Source organism: Schistocerca gregaria, chromosome 5 (assembly GCF_023897955.1).
Source record: "Schistocerca gregaria isolate iqSchGreg1 chromosome 5, iqSchGreg1.2, whole genome shotgun sequence".
NCBI classification, from domain to species: domain Eukaryota; kingdom Metazoa; phylum Arthropoda; class Insecta; order Orthoptera; family Acrididae; genus Schistocerca; species Schistocerca gregaria.
This window is the reverse complement of record NC_064924.1, coordinates 659,115,420-659,139,645: the sequence shown is the minus strand read 5'-3', so window position 1 is coordinate 659,139,645 and position 24,226 is coordinate 659,115,420. Positions and strand designations below refer to the sequence as shown.

The window sequence follows — 24,226 nt, the reverse complement described above, 5'->3', positions numbered from 1 at the left end:
TGCAAGTTTCGCAGGAGAGCTTGTGTAAAGTTTGGAAGGTAGGAGACGGATACTGGCAGAAGTAAAGCTGTGAGTACCGGGCGTGAGTCGTGCTTCGGTAGCTCAGTTGGTAGAGCACTTGCCCGCGAAAGGCAAAGGTCCCGAGTTCGAGTCTCGGTCGGGCACACAGTTTTAATCTGGCAGGAAGTTTCATATCAGCGCACACTCCGCTGCAGAGTGAAAATCTCATTCTGGAAACATCCCCTAGGCTGTGGCTAAGCCATGTCTCCGCAATATCCTTTCTTTCAGGAGTGCTAGTTCTGCAAGTTTCGCAGGAGACCTTCTGTAAAGTTTGGAAGGTAGGAGACGGATACTGGCAGAAGTAAAGCTGTGAGTACCGGGCGTGAGTCGTGCTTCGGTAGCTCAGTTGGTAGAGCACTTGCCCGCGAAAGGCAAAGGTCCCGAGTTCGAGTCTCGGTCGGGCACACAGTTTTAATCTGGCAGGAAGTTTCATATCAGCGCACACTCCGCTGCAGAGTGAAAATCTCATTCTGGAAACATCCCCTAGGCTGTGGCTAAGCCATGTCTCCGCAATATCCTTTCTTTCAGGAGTGCTAGTTCTGCAAGTTTCGCATGAGAGCTTCTGTAAAGTTTGGAAGGTAGGAGACGGATACTGGCAGAAGTAAAGCTGTGAGTACCGGGCGTGAGTCGTGCTTCGGTAGCTCAGTTGGTAGAGCACTTGCCCGCGAAAGGCAAAGGTCCCGAGTTCGAGTCTCGGTCGGGCACACAGTTTTAATCTGGCAGGAAGTTTCATATCAGCGCACACTCCACTGCAGAGTGAAAATCTCATTCTGGAAACATCCCCTAGGCTGTGGCTAAGCCATGTCTCCGCAATATCCTTTCCTTCAGGAGTGCTAGTTCTGCAAGTTTCGCAGGAGAGCTTCTGTAAAGTTTGGAAGGTAGGAGACGGATACTGGCAGAAGTAAAGCTGTGAGTACCGGGCGTGAGTCGTGCTTCGGTAGCTCAGTTGGTAGAGCACTTGCCCGCGAAAGGCAAAGGTCCCGAGTTCGAGTCTCGGTCGGGCACACAGTTTTAATCTGGCAGGAAGTTTCATATCAGCGCACACTCCGCTGCAGAGTGAAAATCTCATTCTGGAAACATCCCCTAGGCTGTGGCTAAGCCATGTCTCCGCAATATCCTTTCTTTCAGGAGTGCTAGTTCTGCAAGTTTCGCAGGAGACCTTCTGTAAAGTTTGGAAGGTAGGAGACGGATACTGGCAGAAGTAAAGCTGTGAGTACCGGGCATGAGTCGTGCTTCGGTAGCTCAGTTGGTAGAGCACTTGCCCGCGAAAGGCAAAGGTCCCGAGTTCGAGTCTCGGTCGGGCACACAGTTTTAATCTGGCAGGAAGTTTCATATCAGCGCACACTCCGCTGCAGAGTGAAAATCTCATTCTGGAAACATCCCCTAGGCTGTGGCTAAGCCATGTCTCCGCAATATCCTTTCTTTCAGGAGTGCTAGTTCTGCAAGTTTCGCAGGAGACCTTCTGTAAAGTTTGGAAGGTAGGAGACGGATACTGGCAGAAGTAAAGCTGTGAGTACCGGGCGTGAGTCGTGCTTCGGTAGCTCAGTTGGTAGAGCACTTGCCCGCGAAAGGCAAAGGTCCCGAGTTCGAGTCTCGGTCGGGCACACAGTTTTAATCTGGCAGGAAGTTTCATATCAGCGCACACTCCGCTGCAGAGTGAAAATCTCATTCTGGAAACATCCCCTAGGCTGTGGCTAAGCCATGTCTCCGCAATATCCTTTCTTTCAGGAGTGCTAGTTCTGCAAGTTTCGCATGAGAGCTTCTGTAAAGTTTGAAAGGTAGGAGACGGATACTGGCAGAAGTAAAGCTGTGAGTACCGGGCGTGAGTCGTGCTTCGGTAGCTCAGTTGGTAGAGCACTTGCCCGCGAAAAGCAAAGGTCCCGAGTTCGAGTCTCGGTCGGGCACACAGTTTTAATCTGGCAGGAAGTTTCATATCAGTGCACACTCCGCTGTAGAGTGAAAATCTCATTCTGGAATTTTTGCATTATTTGAGAAATACATCATCGTTTTTTTTACAATTGTAACTGTGTTGAGTGTTGCATTGAGCTACAGAATCATATAAACAAAATTTTCGGTTGACCTTCTCAACATCTGAGTCAGTTTATCTTATTCATTGTCAATTACTCGTATAATGTTTTGTGAAATGCCATTCCATCCCCTGAGGAGAAGCAATAACAAGAGTTGTCTCTAATAATCAGTGATTTCCTAGGTGCAACAGAGTGAGAAACATGGGTGGATAGATGAAGACTGCAGCAAATTGGAGACAGTAAATTCTTGATCTTTAATTCAGTTGTTCAAATGATAGTAAATTTTATTCTTTAGTTTAGTTGTTTGCCAATCATAGTTTTGCCATTATGTATGTCCAAATTATATCTGAATTATTTCTGGTTTCAGCTTGATGAGAGCTCTACCTCTCCACAGCTGGATGTGCGAAGTAATGAAAAGACTGATTTTGCTACTAGTATGAAAAATTATGAGAGACGTCTACAGCAAATCAATACAAACCTAGATGATAAGACTGAAAGGTATTTCAAATTAGTGAACTATCTTCACATTTGCAAATCAGTGTAGATGTGTATCTTTTTAACAAAGGTGACTCCACTTTTATCTCGTACACTTGAAGAGAAAAGTGCTGCCACCGATTGTTCAGATGTGGTGATAACATATTGTATTGTCCAGTGTGTTGTAAAAAACAGAGTACAAGTATCTCCAAAACATCCAAATACAACAGTTTAGTCTGGTGAAATTACCTAACTGGAATAAAATATTTCAATATTTTGCAAAGAAACAAACAAATCTAGAAAATTATAGGCTTTCCATGGACGGATTCTTCTTCAAGTTTCATAGCCACTCTGACACACATTTTAATTACATGTTAAAGTTCTTGTCTCTGTGATGTGCAATAATACTACAACAATCTAAATTTGAGAATGGTAACAACAGAAAAGAAAACAAAAATGAAGAGCAGCAATCACTCACATGCAGACAAATGATGGCTGAAAGAGAGTCCCTCTAAAAACAAAATAAGAAAACCCATTACCTTTTGGACATTTTTTGTTCTAATATTAGTACAAAAATTCATTCTACACACACACACACACACACACACACACACACACACACACACACACCAGAGAGTGCAAATGAGAGAGAGATTATAATGGGATGAAAGGGATGGAAGATAAGGGGTTGGAAAGAGAATAGGCCCAGGAGACTGCAAATGGTTTACTGAAGGACAGTTCTCGCCTTCACAACTGAGAGGTGCTGGTGCCGTTCGAGGTTGTGTTTAAAATGGCTAGAGTACTAAAGCAACTGTTAAATTCATTGGTGTAATTGCTTGCAGCACTTACAACAACTTGGTGTATATTTGTATATTTTGCAAGTGATGATGCACGCTTTATAATCAAAGCAGTGTGAAAATCTTATGTACCGTATGCTTTCCTCTGCTGGTAAGGTTGTGAAACTAATGACAGGATAACAGAAACACAAAGGGTGTTTCATTCTCGGTTCAAAAACAAAATTGCGAATGAAGGTGGGCAAAAGATAGTTAAGATATGGCTTTCTGTAAAAAGATCCATGTGCAAAGTGTACAGGAACTACCACCATCATATCTTAGCAAAGGATCTAGCCGAGAACCTCAGAAAATGCTGGTCCTGCATAAAATAGCTAAGTGCTTCAATGCCTTTTATCCGATCACTCATTTGCCAATCTTGTGGGGCAGTAGAACATAGCAAAAGGAAAGCATAGAAGATAGCAAAAGGAAAGCTGAAGTTCTAAATTAAGCCATTAAGAAATCATTCCTGCAGGAGGATTGTACAGATACACAACATTGCACAGACTGTAGTATGGATACATTCATGACATAGAGAAGCAACTGAAAGAGTCTAAAACAGATAAGTCACCAGGACCAGATGGAAGCCCAATTTTGTTTTACAAAGAGGACTCTACATCATTGGCCCCATTGAGTGTATAATATAGCACAGAGTCCCAAGCAAATGGAGAAAAGCGCAGGTGACTTGTGTATATAATAAGGTTAAAAGAACGGGCCCGCAAAAGTACAGACCAATATCCTTAACATTGGTTTGCTGCAGAATTCTTGAACGTATTCTCAGTTTGAATAAAATAAAGTTGCTTAGATGGAAAACCTGTCCACATACAGCGTGGTTTTAGAAAGGATTGCTCATGCGAAACTCAGTTTGCCCTTTTTTCACATGGTATCCTATGAACTATGGATGAAGGGCTTCAGTCAGATTCTGTATTCTTAGATTTCCGAAAAGTATTTGATATGATGCTCCAAAGCAGACTGTTGGCAAAGGTACGAGTATACAGAATAGGTTCCCAGATATCTGATTGGCTCAAAGACTTCTACAGTAATAGGACCCAGTATATTGTCATCAGCAGCAAGTGTTCATCAGAGACAAGCGTATCATCAGGAGTGCTTCAGGGAAATGTGGTAGGACTATTATTATTCTCTATGCACATAACTGATCTGATGGACAGGGTGGGCGGCAGTCTGCGACTATTTGCTGCTGATGCTTTATTCTACAGGAAAGTGTCATCTTTGTGTGACAGTGGGAGGATACAAGATCCTGTGATAAATGATATATAGCTCTAAACGAAAAAAAAAAAATAGTTAATGCAGATGAGTAGGAAAAACAACCCATAATGTTCGAATACAGCATTTGTAAGGAGCTACATGACACAATCAGTTCTATTGAATATCTAGGTGTAATGCTGCAGAGCGATATGAAATGGAATGGGTGTTTAAAGATTGTAGTCGGGAAGGTAAATTGTCCACTTCAGTTCTTTGGGAGAGTTTTAGGAAAGTGTTCATCTGTAACCAATTCTTGAATACTGCTGGAGTGTTTGGGATCTCGAGTTTAGATTAAAGGAAAACTTTGAAGCAATTCAGAGATATGTTCGTAGATTTAGTACCGGTAGTTCTAATCAACACATAAGTATCACGAAGATGCTTTGGGAACTCAAATGAGAATCCTGAAGGGAAGGTGATGTTCTTATTGAGGAAAACTATTGAGAAACTTGAGAGAATCAGTATTTGAAGCTGACTGCAGAACGATCATACTGCCACCAAGGTACATTTCACATAAGGACCATAAACATAAGATAAGAGAAATTAGGTCTCTTATGGGGATGTATGGACAGTCGTTTTTCCCTCACTCTATTTGCAAATGGAAAAAGAAGGGAAATTACTAGGGGTGGTACAATACACCCTCCTCCACACACTGTATGGTGGGTTGCAGAGTACGTATGTAGACGTAGATGCTAATTTTACAGTAAAACAAATTTCAAGTTGTTTTCCTAAAAAATCAATCAAACTGCAATTCTTTGGAATAATTTTCACATTAATCTGTCTCTGAACTCTGATACTGAGTGTTACTCAATCAGTCTCGCATGCAGCTTCACTTACTGTAGGTGCACACACCGCAGGAAAATCGGGAAAAATGTGAGAATTTGTTGTTGTTACAAATTATTGCTTAGTCTTCGTCCTAAAGCTTTACATTTTGCTGTCGGCAGACACTTGTGTGTGCACTGTGCTTTGTTATTGAAAATGGTGCATTTTATTTGCAGCTTAAGTTTCGTTTTGGTATTATTCCCTCATTTATATTTTATTGCTGCAGCATTATTCTGCAGTAGTGGACTGAAGTAAAATTCTTTGTTAGAGTATCTGTTATTACCGGTCAAAATAACAAAAATTGTACTGAAAACTGAAACAAAAACAAAGAAAAATTTCCACAATTCTGAAAAATTCCCAGGTTTTTCCCAAGGAAATGAATTAGGGAGTACCTTTACTACTTCACTGTAACCTTTACACTACCTTTGCAATGTATGTGTCAAGGGAAACCACCTAATGATTTGCAGAATTCTTATAATTACAACTTGTGCTTTCTTCAAGTTTTATTGTTATTCCTCTGCTTGGCTCCATATTGTCGCATCAAATTAGTTACATTGGCAACACAGTGGATGGATTTTCAAAGTGAGCTGCTGTCATGTTTTCCCATACAGTTTGTATCAGTGAATTGTGTGCATGTAGTGACATTTGTCACATCACAAATGGTGCCCATATTGTGCACCTGTGAAGTGAATTAAAAACTTAGATGTTCTATCCACTGATGTGTGTATGTGTATTCTGTATGTCTGGTAGTTTTTGTGCAGTCAACTTCTGAAACCTGAGAAGTACTTAAGAATAACTCTGTACATCCAACCCCCCCCCCCCCCCCCCACATCAGGAAACGAAACACCAAGAAATATTTTTTTCATATAGTTACTTCTGACTGTGACGTTAATTAAAAGAACCAGCCATTGATGTCGTTCATTCTGGAAAGAGAAAAAAAATAGTGAAAAGGTAAAGGTCAAGTGAAATTTTTTAGCAATCCTTGGCAGGTGAAGTTGTTAACTTTTGGTGTTACTAATCATATAACTGACACAGTAAATGATAGCAGCATGTCTTGTAGCAGGTTTTACAAGGTTCTGTAACCAATTTAAACAGAACTTCATGCATGTTCACAGATAATCATCTTCTCTTGAAAGAAAGAAAAGTCTTAAACTGGCAGTCATCCTTTCTACATGTAACAAAACCTACTCACACACAAAACATAAAACCTGTACTGTGTGATAAAGTGGCACAACCCTAGATGAAACTCCAAAGATCCATTGGTAGTTCACCAGAACAGACATAGCTTAATAAAATACATTCTGTAACAGCCACAAACCACAAAATAAATATTTAAAACATTGTATTGTTCCTTCCCATTTCTGATTTCCAACATTTTGTTCATCTTCCAATGACAGCAGTGCACCTTGTGGCAAGCTGTTAATCAATTGTTGAGTGCTTACAGTACCATGACACCAGTAGAAATATTCTAGTTGTTTCAAAAAAATATGCACTTTCCATGGTGCGCAAAATATACTGTTGATTCATTTGTTACTGTTATCTGTGCTTCTGTCAAAACACACTCTAGGATGTCATGCGAGATTGTGTTACCATTTTGCTTTAAAACAGAAGAGCCTGATTTCACATTAACGTAACATATTTAACCTCTATTTATAGCACACATAGAAGCTACAAGGCGAAAAGGCCACAATCTATACATTCTTAGGTTCAGTTTTCATTAAAAAAAATTTACCGTTTTTTCATTTGATTTTGGGAAATAAGATTGAGAACTTTATTTAATTGAACTATATGATACGACACATTGTCAAGTACAACAATGTATCTGCTTGGCAGATTTGAGATGTATTGGTTTTGGAACCATAAAACAGAATTTGTACTGTACATATAATCAGATTTTAGTAACGGAATAGTGAGATGTATCTGTTTCTATTATGTACAAATATTTTCTGTTTTAATATCATGATGCTAGTGATGATTTCTTTGCCAGTGTTTCATTTCTGCATATCTAAGGAAAATGATGTAGTAGACATTATGCAGTGCCTGTGAACAACAGCTGCACTACAGACTATCAGTCCAGAAATCTCTCTCTCTCTCTCTCTCTCTCTCTCTCTCTCTCTCTCTCTCTCTCTCTCTCACACACACACACACACACACACACACACACACACACACACACACACACACCTACCTTCCACACCATTATCCCATTATTGCAGACTGATTTTGTGTGTGTGTTTTGTCCCATCAGGTTAAGATCAGATGAATTTGGTGACCAAAACATCAACAAGATTTCACTGTCGCATTTCTCAAACCACTGCAGTATGATTATAGTCTTATCACCTTATCACGCATACAGTTACCATTCTAGAAGATGCCATCGCCATTGGAGAAGACGTCAAGCATGAACGGTTACCGAAGATTGACAACAATGTGCTTGTAGTCCACAGCTGTCATTGTGCTTTAAGTGACTACCACAGATCCCACTGATGCAGAGGAGAATATCCCTCATAGTAGATCACTGTCCTCACATCGACCTGCGTCGAAGGCATGATTCATGTTTCAAGCTGCTATTCACATGGACAATGGTGTGCCGGAACACAACCTTCAATGTAATGTAAGAAGAAACTTGGTATCATCTGACAAGGTGACGCTTTGCAGTTGATCCCCTGTCTAATCTCAGAGATCATATGCCACTGTGGTAGTCATCGACGATGTCATTGGGGCAACATGAGACCACTTAGGGGTCATCAGCTGTTCTCTCTTCCAATAATTTTTCCTTCGTGAAAGATTCTGAATGAGATCCATACTGATTTTCCTTACACAATATTGAAATAATTTTAAGACTAACCACTAAAAAATTGATCGATGATGACCGAAGCAGAAGAAATGAATTGAAATTTGTGCCACGGCCAGGACTCGAACTTGGGTCTTCTTGCTTGATAGGCAGAAATGCTAACCATTATACGACCACAGCACGATGGTCAACATTGCTGCACGAACTACCTAAGTTGAGTGCCCTTTCTGACACAAACTTCAATTCATAACTTCTGCTTATTTTCCCTTACATTGTCACTACTGCCAGCGCTCTCCAGCACTGGAATAGCACCCCAGTGTTGGACTTAATGGGAAAGTCCTGTACCATAGGTGATCTTATAGATTGTATAATTAAATTTCTCAGGCAAATACTAATTATAAGATCTGTAAGATCGCCTATGGTACAGGACTTTCCCCATTACATTCAATGCTGGGGTGCTGTTCCAGTGCTGGAGAGCGCTGGCAGTAGTGACAATGTAAGGGAAAATAAGCAGAAGTTATGAATTGAAGTTTGTGTCAGGAAGGGCGCTCAACTTAGGTAGTTCGTGCAGCAATGTTAACCATCGTGCTGTGGTGATGTAATGGTTAGCATTTCTGCATAGCAAGCAAGAAGACCCAGGTTCGAGTCCCGGCTGCAGTACAAATTGTAATTCATTTCTTCTGTTTCGATCATTATTGTAGACAATGAAGAGACTTAAATGTCTCAGGGAAACATTTAATTGTAAGATCACTGAGAAATTGATACTATTAGGTACTTGAGTCCCAAAATCTTTTTCTCATTTCCTTAGATAAAGTATTGTTCTAGTAGACTTGCCATTAAAACTTTTTAGTTTTAATGTCCATGGTAAAATCTTCTCATATGCCCTTCTTTTGTAGGTACACAACTTTGGACAGCTGGCTACAGGTAGCTGCTGACAATGTTAATCAGTGGAATGGAATCCCAAGTGCAGATTCTGCTATTATAGCAAATCTCAAGAAAGAAATCCATGACTTACGACAATTATTAATAAAAGAACAGAGCTTTGGACATGATAAAAAGTACGTTAAGTCTAATATGCCATTACTGAAGTCCCGATGGTGGTGTTAGTTATAGCATGTAAGATACAAAATGGTGAAACTACAATTTAGGAATTGCAGTTTTTTATTCAGGGCGTTAAACCTAAATGTTGTCTATGGGATTCTTTTTCTTTTTTAATTTGCTATTTCTGTTTTTCCATTGTTACAAATGTGAGAAAGTATCTTGTGTAAGAGCAAGAGAGAGATTTCATACAAGGCTTTTACATTTCAGAATAAACTTAGCTGAAGCTCAGTCACAGTTTCAGAAATTATTCTCAGACTACCAAGAACTTTTAGAAGAGTGGGAAAAATTTCATGCGGAACAGAAAACAAAAGAAAAACAAAACAATGAATACCATGAATTTCAAGTTCGAGGATATGTTGAAAAAATAGACAACCTTACCGCACAACTGATGTCAAAAGAAGAAGCTCTTACACAACAGAAACAACGAATTGATGAACTGACTAAAGAAGTAAAGAAGCTTGAGCAAGAAAAAGAAGAAATTCCTGTGCTAAAAGCCCAGGTATTTGCACATAAGAATTTCCGAAAGATAAACAGTTATTTTAGTGGGAATTTATAATTTATTTATTTGCGGTCTAAGAGATTTATCTCATCAATTAATTCATTTATTTTATAATTGATGTATTGTGAAATGCAGTGAGACTCCTTTGCATAAACATCAGTGAAATTAGTGACAAGCTTTCAAACCAAGAGGATTACAAAGGACCATAGCATGACGTTAACAGTTTTTAAATTAGACTGTTTTAGTAGACATTCTTTTCAATTTTATTTATATTTCATTTACAAAGAAGTACTTTGTCCTTATATTTCAAAACACTATTTTTGTGACACTGTGTTTTTTATAAACTAGAAAATAGATATTGTACTTGCATATACCGCCATGGACAATGAAACTGTGGATGTTATTTTAAAGAGTATCCCATATATGCTGTTAAATAGTCTGTGGTAAAGAACCATCATCAACAGACATTCAGATAACTTCTGCATAGTGGAGAAAATAAAAGTAACATTCCTCAAAAAGGGATAATTTTGCGAGCTCCACAAGGAAATAATTGTGCTGCAGTATTAAAAGTAGTGTACACAGTTCCAGTTCACTGTGTGGTTCTCCTCTTCTCCTCAGCAAATACATTGTTAGACAATAAGATTTAGGTAAATGAAACTGAATTCTGCTGCTAACATACAAGATTTAACAGAAGCTATCAGTAAACGGTGGCTTTAAATTAAGGCAGCGCATCTGTAGTGGAACATGCATGCATGGAATATACAAGGTAACCAGTAAGTCCCATAGATTGAAATAGAAGAATGTCATTTCAGACATTTTAGGTCTTTGCACATGCTTAGTTTCGGCTCCTCTTGGGCATTTAGCCAAGTGTCATCATCCCGATGGTGCAATATTTTGGCAAACTGTATCATACTGGGTGCTGTTTTTGTATCCTCTCCCTCCTGTGGTTAGTAACAGACTTGTAGTATCGTGGTCAGCTTTGCTTGGGTGTACACTATTGGGACACAGACTATGATCCTCAGGCTCTGCGTTGCCATAGCAGCTCTGGGCACTGCTGATGCAGAAGACACTCGTCTAAGTTTTGCGATCTTAGCTCTTCAGAAGCAAATGAGTGGATAATCCCACAGACAGCCATTCTGCTTCGAAAGCATTCAAGATTAGCTTCCAAGCCTCCTTGGTTGAAAACCATTGTCTTAGTTTATGACTCTGTGCAGAGTCTTTTAAGACCCGCCACAAAATTATTTGGCCTGCTCTAACAATTTTGTGCTGACACAATTCATGGTATGTCCTTGAGAAATGCAGTGCTCTGCAACCAATCCCTTCGTTGGTTGTCCCTTATCTGTGTAACACTTATGCTCTTAGCATGTTTCCTGTGCTGTGTGGATAATTTGGTGTACACAAATTTTCCTGCGCTGGCCTGGGATGCAATAGACTCACGGTTTCCAGAGTCCTGCGTTGCCCTTGACAGACCGCAACAAGGCTGTTGTCCTTTGGTGGGCGAAACATGCACTTGGCACTTTATTTTTTGGAGTATTCTTCCAATTTTCATTGTTTCTTTTCACCCTTGACTGTGGGATAAACTCTGTCACAACATGTTTCTTTTATTTCCCTGCAAGGTGCAGCCTAAGCTTCTTTCTTTAGCTTTATGGCATACAGGAACTGGTGGATACTGTAACCATTTTTTATGGAAAACAAGGTGTAGATGCAGCGACGTCACTACTGAACTGTCTTGGTGAAAGATTCCATGAGTCCTTTGAATTAGTGTGCTGAGGTCACCTTCACTTTGTGAGGGGGCATGACTGCGGGAGGCATGCAAGTATAAGTATGTGTGCATTGATGTATGATGAACACAGTAACTTATGTGCCATCCAGCTTGACAAGCAGAAATGTAAACTGGTTCAGTGCAGTGGTTTCAGGTGTTACCAAAGTCATATAGATGGTGTTATCTCTTACAAGTCTAAGTTCGCACAGTTCGCAGACTGCTGGCACTGGTACTCTTTTGCCAGATGCCTCCTTAAGCATGTCGGCCACTGCCGATGATAGAGGGAAACCCGTCACTACTCCTTTGGTTTGTTCACAATAATTTCCTTCACTTGGGAAACATGTTGACACGATTGTGAATTCAAAGAGTATCATTAGAGATGGCCCAGTCTTCTCTCCTATGATTTTTAGCAAGTGTGTTAGGAGGTACCTTTGTGAAGAGTGATATTACGTCAAAGGTCACCATAAGATCTTATTTCCCTGGTTGGAAGTTCTGAAAGTGCTAGATAAAATGCTCAGAATTCTGTATGTGGTGCAGGCATTTGCCAGTGAAGGGGCTGAGTGTTGTTGTCAGGTGTTCTGCTGGCTCCTACATTGGACACAGGTTTTGCTTAGGATAGGATGGACTGGAATCTTTTCTTTCTGGACTTCTGGTAGTCCATAAAGTCTAGGAGGTGCAGCGACTCATTAACTAAGTTCTTTAGGAAAGTATTTTGGTGATGTATCATCTCACTGGGTTGGGTGGATTGTCTTCACTTCTGTGGGTGTTATCCTGTAGTGGGTCATACATTTTCTGCTTGTGTACTTGAAGCGGTACAGGACAGTATAATTTCCTTTGTTGCTGGGATGATGGCTGTCCCAGAATATTCTTAAGCCCTTTCCTGTCATCCTTGGAGAGATTGGTCATTAGTGGAATTTGTCAGTAGTGGAATTGCCCTGAGGCTCAGTGGTGATAACGTAGTGACTTAGGACTGCCATTCATGTTCGAACTGTACACTTCCCATCACCTCCCAAGCAGAGCCGCACCCAATCACTGCTGGCCACCCTGCAGAAGACAGTCAGTCATCAGGACCATTTGGGATGGCAACAGATTATCTTGCAGACATATTTCACCATATGGACACACCCCCTGACTGAGTACTTCAATAGAGTTCAAAATCATTGTATGCTGGGAGCACCTAAAATTGTCATTTATATTTTAGATAAAAATGTAGATAACTGGGGTTCTTTCTATAATGAGGTTTCTTTTTGTGTAATGTATAAGCAGACAAAAGTTAAATTGAATCTGTAGATCGTGTGTTTTGTTTTCTTGGAGTTCCTTGGTTTAACAATAAATTTTGAAATTAATAGGAAATCAAGATATAGATATCTTGGACTTTGAGCTAGTATTAAACTTACATTTGAATATTTTTGTGCTTGTTAGGCGGAAGTATACCAGTCAGATTTTATTGCTGAAAGAGAAGCAAGAGCTAATTTGGCAGGAGAGAAAGAAAAATTGGCTGAAGATCTAAGAAAACTCCACCGCCACAACAAGGAGCTTCGGGAAGAATTAGAGAAGTGTCGGCCTGACAGGTCTGTTAAGAGGATACTAAATTTACATTTTTGTAGTACTTTATTTCAAGAAATTAAAAACCTAAACATTTAAAAAATCATTGAGTCAGTGTTGATGGTATTTAATTTGTGTAAACAACAGTCAACTGATTGATTTGTTAATAATTATGAAATGAAATATAGTATTAAATTCAGTGTAGTATGTATATACATTATCCAATGCTTAATGTTTATTCTCTACACAAATTAATTACATTGACATAGAGAAAGAATTATCAGTAAAAATTGTTAGATACTGACCATGGCAGTAGTAGTGAAGAGTATGCATATAAAATAGTGTTAAAAACAAAATTCACTAGTATGTACATGCTACACATATCTGAAAGAGCATTTGATTACAGTTTCATTACTGAAAGGGACGTCATATTATTCCAGGGAAACAATTTTTCTAAAATGGGTTTTCTTTACGAGCCATGTATCTTGACCAAAGTGACACCAAAGTGGATGAAGTCTTTCTCAAAGCAGTGCTCAGAACATGAAAAGGTCTTTCTTTGGTATACCTGCAACTCAAGAGGCCTAATTTCATTACTGATTATTGGAGTGAATTATTGTGCAGCTTAGAATATGTCTCTTTCCTTTTTTTGATTTTTTAAATAGTAGCATACAGATTGGAGCTGTGTTACACATTTTCGATCACACATAACCCGTGGTTGCATTTTCCATACCACAATTCACATAATGTCCCATGTTTCTATCGCGACAGATTTCCTTGTAATCTCTGTTTTGTTCTCCTTATGTACCAAGCAAGTTGAATGATTTTCCCTTCTTCTATCTTTTTTTAAAATTTATTATTATTATTATTATTATTATTTAAAGTCAGGACATCCCAACATCTACTTACATGGGAAGGGTCTGACATGTGAGTCAACCATGTTGATCAAGTTTTGCAAGAACATTCACTACTGAAAAATAAAAAGACACATGAAACTTCCTGGCAGACTGAAACTGTGTGCTGGATTGAGGCTCGAACTTGGGACCCGAGTTCGAGACTCTGTCTGGCCCACAGTTTTAATCTTCCAGGAAGTAACATATTAGCGCACGCTGCACTGCAAAGTGAAAATTTCATTCTCCGAAGAGAACATGTTTTGGATTATGTTAGGCATCCCCTAGTTTTTGAAAAAAACTATCAAGGTCAAAGTTGATGACAGAAAATTATATTTTCAAAGCCATGCATTGAAAGATCATCTAAAAAAAAGCATTTTTTATCAATACAATATGGGAGCCACAGTTAATAATATTCAAGTTACTAGCATTTTTGTGTTGTCCAGCAGAGCAAGGTCAGCAGCCATGTGCTTGGTGCTTTAGACTACCAAACTGCTGAGCCAAATTTGATTCTTGGTCGTGGCATTTTTTTCGGTGTTTCTGATAATATCATGATAATCGCAATACTTTTCTTTAAGTAAAACATTGGTAGGTGTGATTAATAATCAAATAGGTATATATTGTAATGCATTGACAAGTATTTTCACTTTGATACGTAGCACAAAAAAATACCTAAAGTATATTATTGCGTAATCCTAACTGATTGTCTATTCACGATAATTGTCACAATCAGTGGAGTGAAACCTATCGTAGAAATAGCAAAACAGAAGTATTTCTTACACAATATGCAATGCAGGAATGGAATCTTGCTGTATCGGCATGTTTCCTGGTACATTGTTGGTAGAAAACAGATGTTCACATAGCGAAAAACAGATTTATCAGATGTCAAGACAGGTGTGGGCAACTAGTTACGTACCAACACATGAATTTTGATATCATTCACCCTATTTGTGTAACACCTCAACCGCTATCTCTTGTTTCTTGCTTCTAGTTTCTTTGGGTGGAAATGAGATGGGCAGTGGTCAAATCCTGAGATCTGGCCATGATGATTGTAAAAACTGTACAATACTATGACAGTTAAAGACAAGGCACAACACGCCTGGCTACATAGTGGTCGGGGTGTCCGAGGACCAATACAATTGAAATAGTATTTTTCCAAGGGAAAATGGAAAAGTCCAGATAGAGAAGAAATTCAACCGAGAAAGCAGATTCATCTGATTGAGTAAGGAATACCAGTTATCAGTGAGTCCAGTGTCGGTGTTCTTGTCCGCAACAGACAAGACCCTTTGGTGATACACTCCTGGAAATTGAAATAAGAACACCGTGAATTCATTGTCCCAGGAAGGGGAAACTTTATTGACACATTCCTGGGGTCAGATACATCACCTGGCGCCTCAGTTGGACCAGCGTTCGTGCTGGATGTGCAGACCGCGTGAGACGACGCTTCATCCAGTCCCAAACATGCTCAATGGGGGACAGATCCGGAGATCTTGCTGGCCAGGGTAGTTGACTTACACCTTCTAGAGCACGTTGGGTGGCACGGGATACCGTGCACTATTCAGTGTCCCCTCGACGATCACCAGAGGTGTACGGCCAGTGTAGGAAATCGCTCTCCACACCATGATGCCGGGTGTTGGCCGTGTGTGCCTCGGTCGTATGCAGTCCTGATTGTGGCGCTCACCTGCACGGCGCCAAACATGCGTACGACCATCATTGGCACCAAGGCAGAAGCGACTCTCATCGCTGAAGACGACATGTCTCCATTCGTCCCTCCATTCACGCCTGTCGCGACACCACTGGAGGCGGGCTGCACGATGTTGGGGCGTGAGCGGAAGACGGCCTAACGGTGTGCAGGACCGTAGCCCAGCTTCATGGAGACGGTTGCGAATGGTCCTCGCCGATACCCCAGGAGCAACAGTGTTCCTAATTTGCTGGGAAGTGGCAGTGCGGTCCCCTACGACACTGCGTAGGATCCTACGGTCTTGTCGTGCATCCGTGCGTTGCTCCGGTCCGGTCCCAGGTCGACGCGCACGTGCACCTTCCGCCGACCACTGGCGACAACATCGATGTACTGTGGAGACCTCACGCCCCACGTGTTGAGCAATTCGGCGGTACGTCCACCCGGCCTCCCGCATGCCCACTATACGCCCTCGCTCAAAGTCCGTCAACTGCACATACGGTTCACGTCCACGCTGTCGCGGCATGCTACCAGTGTTAAAGACTGCAATGGAGCTCCGTATGCCACGGCAAACTGGCTGACACTGACGGCGGCGGTGCACAAATGCTGCGCAGCTAGCGCCAATCGACGGCCAACACCGCGGTTCCTGGTGTGTCCGCTGTGCCGTGCGTGTGATCATTGCTTGTACAGCCCTCTCGCAGTGTCCGGAGCAAGTATGGTGGGTCTGACACACCGGTGTCAATGTGTTCTTTTTTCCATTTCCAGGAGTGTATATCAGCTTGATGTTGGGTGTCACAGAGATCAGTTGGATGAAGAGTAATCCTATGGAGGCATTTGTTGGTCGGGATCAGATTATGAATGAATTTGTATCCTAATGAGCCGACTTCTATCAGGAGGATAGGAAGAATGTGAAACCACACCCTTTTCCCAGGGTATCAACAATGCAGCAATTTCAACAGCAGAGAGGGATGATTGTACTCCCCAGTGGGAAAGCACAGATTGGTGGTAAGATGAGCCATTGATAAAATGTCAGCTCCCAGAAAACGTTTGCAGGAAATTTTTGGTATAAAATTCTTGTATGTGTCACAATTTAGAGTTGATCTCGCCAGTATCTGCAGAGGGGGGGGGGGGGGGGGGGGGGGGTCGGAGTCAGACTGTCCGGTCAAAGACACCTAAATAAGCAAGCTGTGATGGAGAGAGTAGCTGGAGTACATGTAAAGATGTTACACCGTTTAAACAACATTGAAGCCTTTACTTTGATATCGGGAAGTGCCAACTCTTCAAGGGGACTGGACCTCACTACCACTTCACACTAGAGTCGAAAAATATGAATTTTCCATAGGAAATGCCAGATAATTGCACCAGTATGTGCACCATCGTTGCGGGGAGTGGGAATATTTGTGCATCATAATACACTTCACTGAAAATGTAGGAATCTGAGATCTGTACGTCATGAAGAAACCTAAGGGAACTTTACTTGTGTTAACAAATTGCCTCTTGTATTTGATGAATTCGATTAATCACCTCTCACCAGTTGAGTGCAGCCATTTTCATTGGGCAGTGGTCCATGGTGATGGCCAATGGTTTCTGGCGAGCAAGCACCAGTGCCCATGGAATGACAACTTGACAAAAACTCTGCAATGGTAACGTCGGTTCGCAGTAGGGTTTTGGAGCATATACTGTATTCAAACATTATGAATCACCTCGTAGGGAACGATCTATTGATATGTAATCAGCATTGTTTCAGAAAACATCATTCTTGTGCAACGCAGCTAGCTCTTTATTCGCATGAAGTAATGGCCGCTATCGACAGGGGATCTCAAGTTGATTCCGTATTTCTAGATTTTTGGAAAGCTTTTGACACCGTTCCTCACAAGCGACTTCTAATCAAGCTGCGGGCATATGGAGTACCGTCTCAGTTGTGCAACTGGATTCCTGATTTCCTGTCAGGAAGGTCGCAGTTTGTAGTAATAGACGGCAAATCATCAAGTAAAACTGAAGTGATATCATGTGTTCCCCAGGGAAGCGTCCTGGGACCTCTGCTGTTCCTATCTATATAAATGACCTGGGTGACAATCTGAGCAGTTCTCTTAGGTTGTTCGCAGATGGTGCTGTAATTTACCGTCTAGCAAGGTCATCCAAAGACCAGTATCAGTTGCAAAGCGATTTAGAAAAGATTGCTGTATGGTGTGCAGGTGTCAGTTGACGCTAAATAACGAAAAGTGTGAGTTGAACCTCATGAGTTCCAAAAGAACTCCGTTGGAATTCGATTACTCGATAAAGAGTACAATTCTCAAGGCTGTCAATTCAACTAAGTACCTGGGTCTAAAAATTACAAAAAACTTCAGTTGGAAAGACCACATAGATAATATTGTGGGGAAGGCGAGCCAAAGGATGCGTTTCAGTGGCAGGACACTTAGAAGATGCAACAAGTCCACTAAAGAGACAGCTTACACTACACTCATTCATCCTGTTAGAATATTGCTGCGCGGTGTGGGATCCTTACCAGGTGGGATTGACGGAGGACATTGAAAGGGTGCAAAAAATGGCAGCTCGTTTTGTATTATTATGTAATAGGGGAGAGAATGTGGCAGATATGATACACGAGTTGGGATGGAAGTCATTACAGCATAGACGTTTTTCGTCGCGGCGAGATCTATTTACGAAATTTCAGTCACCAACTTTCTCTTCCGAATGCGAAAATATTTTGTTGAGCCCAACCTACATAGGTAGGAATAATCATCAAAATAAAATAAGAGAAATCAGAGCTTGAACAGAAAGGTTTAGGTGTTTGTTTTTCCCGCGCGCTGTTCGGGAGTGGAATGGTAGGGAGATAGTATGATTGTGGTTCGATGAACCCTCTGCCAAGCACTTAAAAGTGAATTGCAAAGTAATCATGTAGATGTAGATGTAGTGTACTTTTCCATTCATTATTGAGGCCCCCAGGGAGAGAACAAAAGGAATCCAACATGTCCTTAAGCAAGAATGTGTCATTGATATGAGATAGCTATACCATAACATCACCCGTGTACAATCACACCGAGAAGGTTTCTCCCAATATCTTCAAGCCATGTAATGAGTGTGCTCCCTGCCGCCGTTGGGCAAGCAGCTGCCAGCAGAAAGTCGTATACTCCCAGCTCACTTATTTGTTACATAGTTTAATTCATAATTTCTTTGCGTGTTTTTGGTACTTCCATTATTTAATTCATAAATTTCGGGCATATTATAGTATTTGAGAGTTGTAGCTCCATGTTTTAGTACCTGAATAGTGTAAAATCGTGTAGTCTCCTTCTGCCGAGCAGTGTGTCAGCAGTGCGTAAGTAGCAGCATTACTGCATTTACTAGGCAATCTTGTATTTTAATAACCGTTTAAATTTTGTGTCGATTTGTTTGTGCTCTCTGTAGATCAGACGGTCTTTGCACAACAGTTTTTAGCATGGATAGGGACTGCAACTGCTGTGTTCGGATGCAGGCTGAGTTGGCATCCCTTTGCTCCCAGCTTCAGGCTGTGTTGGCTTCGGTCACACAGCTTGAGACTGTTGCCAATGGGCATCACTGTGGGGGTCCGGATGGGAGTTTGTCGGGGACGGCCAGCTCGTCCCACGCATCCGCCGATCGGACTGTGACTGTGGTTGCCCGGGATACTGCCCACATTGAGGCTGATCCCTCACCTGTGGTAGAGTGAGAGGTCGTCTCAAGGTGTGGCAGGGAGCGAAAGACATTCCGGAGGGCTGAACGGAAGGCCTCTCCAGTTTGTCTGACAAACCGGTTTCAGGCTCTGTCTCAGGCTGATACTGATCTTTGGCCGGACATGGCTGCTTGTCCTGTTCCAGAGGTTGCCCTTCAGTCTGCAAGATCCGGGCGGTCGCAGAGGGTGGGCTTACTGGTAGTTGGGAGCTCCAACGTCAGGTGCGTAATGGGGCCCCTTAGGGGTATGGCAGCAAGAGAGGGGAAGAAAACCAATGTGCTCTCCGTGTGCATACCAGGGGGAGTCATTCCAGATGTGGAAAGGGTCCTTCCGGATGCCATGAAGGGTATAGTGTGCACCCATCTGCAGGTGGTCGCTCATGTCGGCACCAATGATTTGTGTAGCTATGGATCGGAGGAAATCCTCTCTGGCTTCCGGCGGCTGTCTGATTTGGTGAAGACTGCCAGTCTCGCTAGCGGGATGAAAGCAGAGCTCACCATCTGCAACATCGTCGACAGGACTGACTGCGGACCTTTGGTACAGAGCCGAGTGGAGGGTCTGAATCAGAGGCTGAGACGGTTCTGCGACCGTGTGGGCTGCAGATTCCTTGACTTGCGCCATAACTTGGTGGGGTTTCAGGTTCCGCTGGATAGGTCAGGAGTCCACTACATGCAGCAAGAGGCTACACGGGTAGCAGGGGTTGTGTGGCATGGACTGGGCGGTTTTATAGGTTAGATGGCCTCGGGAAAGTACAGAAAGGGCAACAGCCTCAAAGGGTGTAGGGCAAAGTCAGGACATGCGAGGACCAAGCAGCAATCGGTATTGTAATTGTAAACTGTCGAAGCCGCATTGGTAAAGTACCGGAACTTCAAGTGCTGTTAGAAAGCACCGAAGCTGAAATCATAGGTACAGAAAGCTGGCTGAAGCCAGAGAGAAATTTTGCTGAAATTTTCACAAAGGCACAGACGGTGTTTAGAAAGGATAGATTGCATGCAACTGGTGGTGGTGTGTTCTTCGCTGTTAGTAGTAGTTTATCCTGTAGTGAAGTAGAAGTGGATGGTTCCTGTGAATTATTATGGGTGGAGGTTACACTCAACAACCGAGCTAGGTTAATAATTGGCTCCTTTTATCGACCTCCCGACTCAGCTGCATTAGTGGCAGAACAACTGAGAGAAAATTTGGAATACACTTCACATAAATTTTCTGAGCATGTTACAGTCTTAGGTGGAGATTTCAATTTACCAGATAAGAACTGGGACACTCAGATGTTTAGGACGGGTAGTAGGGACAGAGCATTGAGTGACATTATACTGAGTGCACTATCCGAAAATTACCTTGAATAATTAAACAGAGAACTGACTCGTGGAGATAACATCTTGGACCTACTGATAACAAACAGACCCGAACTTTTCGACTCTGTACGTGCAGAACAGGGAATCAGTGATCATAAGGCCGTTGCAGCATCCCTGAATATGGAAGTAAATAGGAATATAAAAAAAGGGAGGAAGGTTTATCTGTTTAGCAAGAGTAATAGAAGGCAGATTTCAGACTACCTAACAGATTAAAACGAAAATTTCTGTTCCGACACTGACAATTTTGAGTGTTTATGGAAAAAGTTCAAGGAAATTGTAAAATGCGTTTTAGACAGGTACGTGCCAAGTAAAACTGTGAGGGAAGGGGAAAACCCACCGTGGTACAACAACAAAGTTAGGAAACTACTGCGAAAGCAAAGAGAGCTTCACTGCAAGTTTAAACGCAGCCAAAACCTCTCAGACAAACAGAAGCTAAACGATGTCAAAGTTAGCGTAACGAGGGCTATGCGTGAAGTGTTCAGTGAATTCAAAAGTAAAATTCTATGTACCGACTTGACAGAAAATCCTAGGAAGTTCTGGTCTTACGTTAAATCAGTAAGTGGCTTGAAACAGCATATCCAGACACTCCGGGATGATGATGGCATTGAAACGGAGGATGACACGCGTAAAGCTGAAATACTAAACACCTTTTTCCAAAGCTGTTTCACAGAGGTAGACCACACTGCAGTTCCTTCTCTAAATCCTCACAGAAACAAAAAAATGGCTGACATCGAAATAAGTGTCCAAGGAATAGAAAAGCAACTGGAATCACTCAACAGAGGAAAGTCCACTTGACCTGATGGGATACCAGTTTGATTCTACACAGAGTAGAAAAAACTTGTCCCCCTTCTAACAGCCGTGTACCGCAAGTCTCTAGAGGAACGGAAGGTTCCAAATGATTGGAAAAGAGCACATGGAGTCCCAGTTTTCAAGATGGGTCGTCGAGCAGATGCGCAAAACTATAGACCTACATCTCTGACGTCGATCTGTTGTAGAATGTTAGAACATGATTTTTGCTCGAGTGTCATGTCGTTTTTGGAAACCCAGAATCTACTGTGTAGGAATCAACATGGATTCCGGAAACAGTGATCGTGTGAGACCCAACTCTCTTTATTTGTTCATGATACCCAGAAAATATTAGATACAGTCTCCCAGGTAGATGCTATTTTCCTTGACTTCCGGAAGGCGTTCGATACAGTTCCGCACTGTCGCCGCATAAACAAAGTAAGAGCCTATGGAATATCAGACCAGCTGTGTGGGGATTGAAGAGTCTTTAGCAAACAGAACACAGCATGTTGTTATCAATGGAGAGACGTCTACAGACGTTAAAGTAACATCTGGCGTGCCACAGGGGAGTGTTATGGGACCATTGCTTTTCACAATATATATAAATGACCTAGTAGATAGTGTCGGAAGTTCCATGTGGCTTTTCACGGATGATGCTGTGGTATACAGAGAAGTTTGCAGCATTAGAAAATTGTAGTGAAATGCAGGAAGATCTGCAGTGGATAGGCACTGGGTGCAGGGAGTGGCAACTGACCCTCAACATAAACAAATGTAATGTATTGCGAATACATAGAAAGAAGGATCCTTTATTGTATGATTATATGATAGCGGAACAAACACTGGTAGCAGTTACTTCTGTAAAATATCTGGGAGTATGTGTGCGGAGCGATTTGAAGTGGAATGATCATATAAAATTAATTGTTGGTAAGGCGGGTACCAGGTTGAGATTCTTTGGGAGAGTCCTTAGAAAATGTAGTCGATCAACAAAGGAGGTGGCTTACAAAACACTCGTTCGACCAATACTTGAGTATTGCTTATCAGTGTGGGATCCGTACCAGATTGGGATGACGGAGGAGATAGACAAGATCCAAAGAAGAGCGGCGCGTTTCGTCACAGGGTTATTTGGTAACTGTGATAGCGTTACGGAGATGTTTAGCAAACTCAAGTGGCAGACTCTGCAAGAGAGGCGCTCTGCATCGCGGTGTAGCTTGCTCGCCAGGTTTCGAGAGGGTGCGTTTCTGGATGAGGTATCAAATATGTTGCTTCCCCCTACTTATACCTCCCGAGGAGATCACAAATGTAAAATTAGAGAGATTAGAGCGCGCACGGAGACTTTCAGACAGTCGTTTTTCCTGCCAACCATATGTGACTGGAACAGGAAAGGGAGGTAATGACAGTGGCATGAAAAGTGCCCTCTGCCACACACTGTTGTGTGGCTTGCGGAGTATAAATGTAGATGCAGATGTAGATGTAGATGCAGATGTAGATGTAGATGTAATTGATCAGCAATATGGTGAAGCAGAGGTTCTAGGGACAATACTAAAAGCAACATGGAAAGGGGGCTTCCATGTAGTAAGCCCCATCAGATTGTTATCTGTGGAGTAAGTCCTTTCACCACGACAGACACATAAATACAATTAAAAAGATTGGATAATACCTGACACGCAGTATGACTGAGACTGGTCGCCTCAAACACCTGCATCTAGAAATTGTGACTGAACCGGTCAAATGCCTTATTGAAATCAACAAAAAGTAAGGTAAGGCTTCAGGAACAGAAGTAGCTGCAACTACCAAGACGACATCCTGGCATTCGACTACAGAAGTCTGGATTGTGCATCTAGACACAGCTTTGGTGAACTGCAGTTATTTTATCAAGCAATATTGACTAAAGGCCGTAAACTGTGCATAAGACGGTTTTGTAATCGAAGGAGTGTGATTGGGCTGAATTTATCAGTGTCTGGACGTCTGGTTGTCTTTGGAATTAGAACACTTTTACTGACTACGAAAGAGACAGAAACTGCCCCCCCCCCCCCCCCAATCCCTGCATCCTCTGTATCACCTCATTTACCAGTGATGTGATGGTACCACCTATAAGAGGCCAAAAATGTACATAAAATTCCTTAGGAATACCACTGAGTTCCAGCAATTTTTGCATGAACCAACAATAAGGCAATATTTATCGTCAGCGAAAATTGTGTCAATAGCCCAGATGTCATAAAGGTCAATGTCAATTGGGACGTCAGTATGTGATTGTCGATGTGAGTGAGGGTCGTTTATGAAGCACTCTCAATTGGATAAAATGGTATAAGGAAGGCAAGTCATCCTGTAAGAATGAGCAGGTTTTTCATTGCACCCTGAGTCCTTCCATTTATTGTCACTTTAACTAAAGAAACTTCTGTCATAATATGGAGTAATAAAATTCCTGGATCTGCCAGAGATTCCTCTAATTGCTGTAATACATAAATGCTTTCTGGACCAGCAGTTTTGCATGCTCTGGCCACCATTCCATATGAGAATGATAATGGTCCTGGGAACACGAGCTAAGAATCCAGACCTCTTGAACAGTAATCACAAGGGAAGGGCCCTTTAAGAGAGATGTGTTTAACTTCCAGCGGAGCAATATAGTTTTGCTGGTTGCAAGGTTACAGCTGCGGTACAAGT

At 41.8% G+C, this 24,226-nt stretch overlaps 1 protein-coding gene across 3 annotated transcripts in view; it reads left to right on the top strand.

Annotated features, from left to right (window-relative positions):
• LOC126273187 (optineurin) overlaps nt 1-24,226 on the top strand; it is a 158,633-nt gene that overhangs the window by 78,175 nt on the left and 56,232 nt on the right. For all 3 annotated transcript variants that reach the window (XM_049976706.1, XM_049976707.1, XM_049976705.1), the window contains 4 exons: nt 2,455-2,585; nt 9,164-9,325; nt 9,576-9,867; nt 13,052-13,200. In XM_049976706.1, coding sequence (XP_049832663.1) covers nt 2,455-2,585; nt 9,164-9,325; nt 9,576-9,867; nt 13,052-13,200 — 734 coding nt within the window. The remainder of the gene's footprint in view (nt 1-2,454; nt 2,586-9,163; nt 9,326-9,575; nt 9,868-13,051; nt 13,201-24,226) is intronic.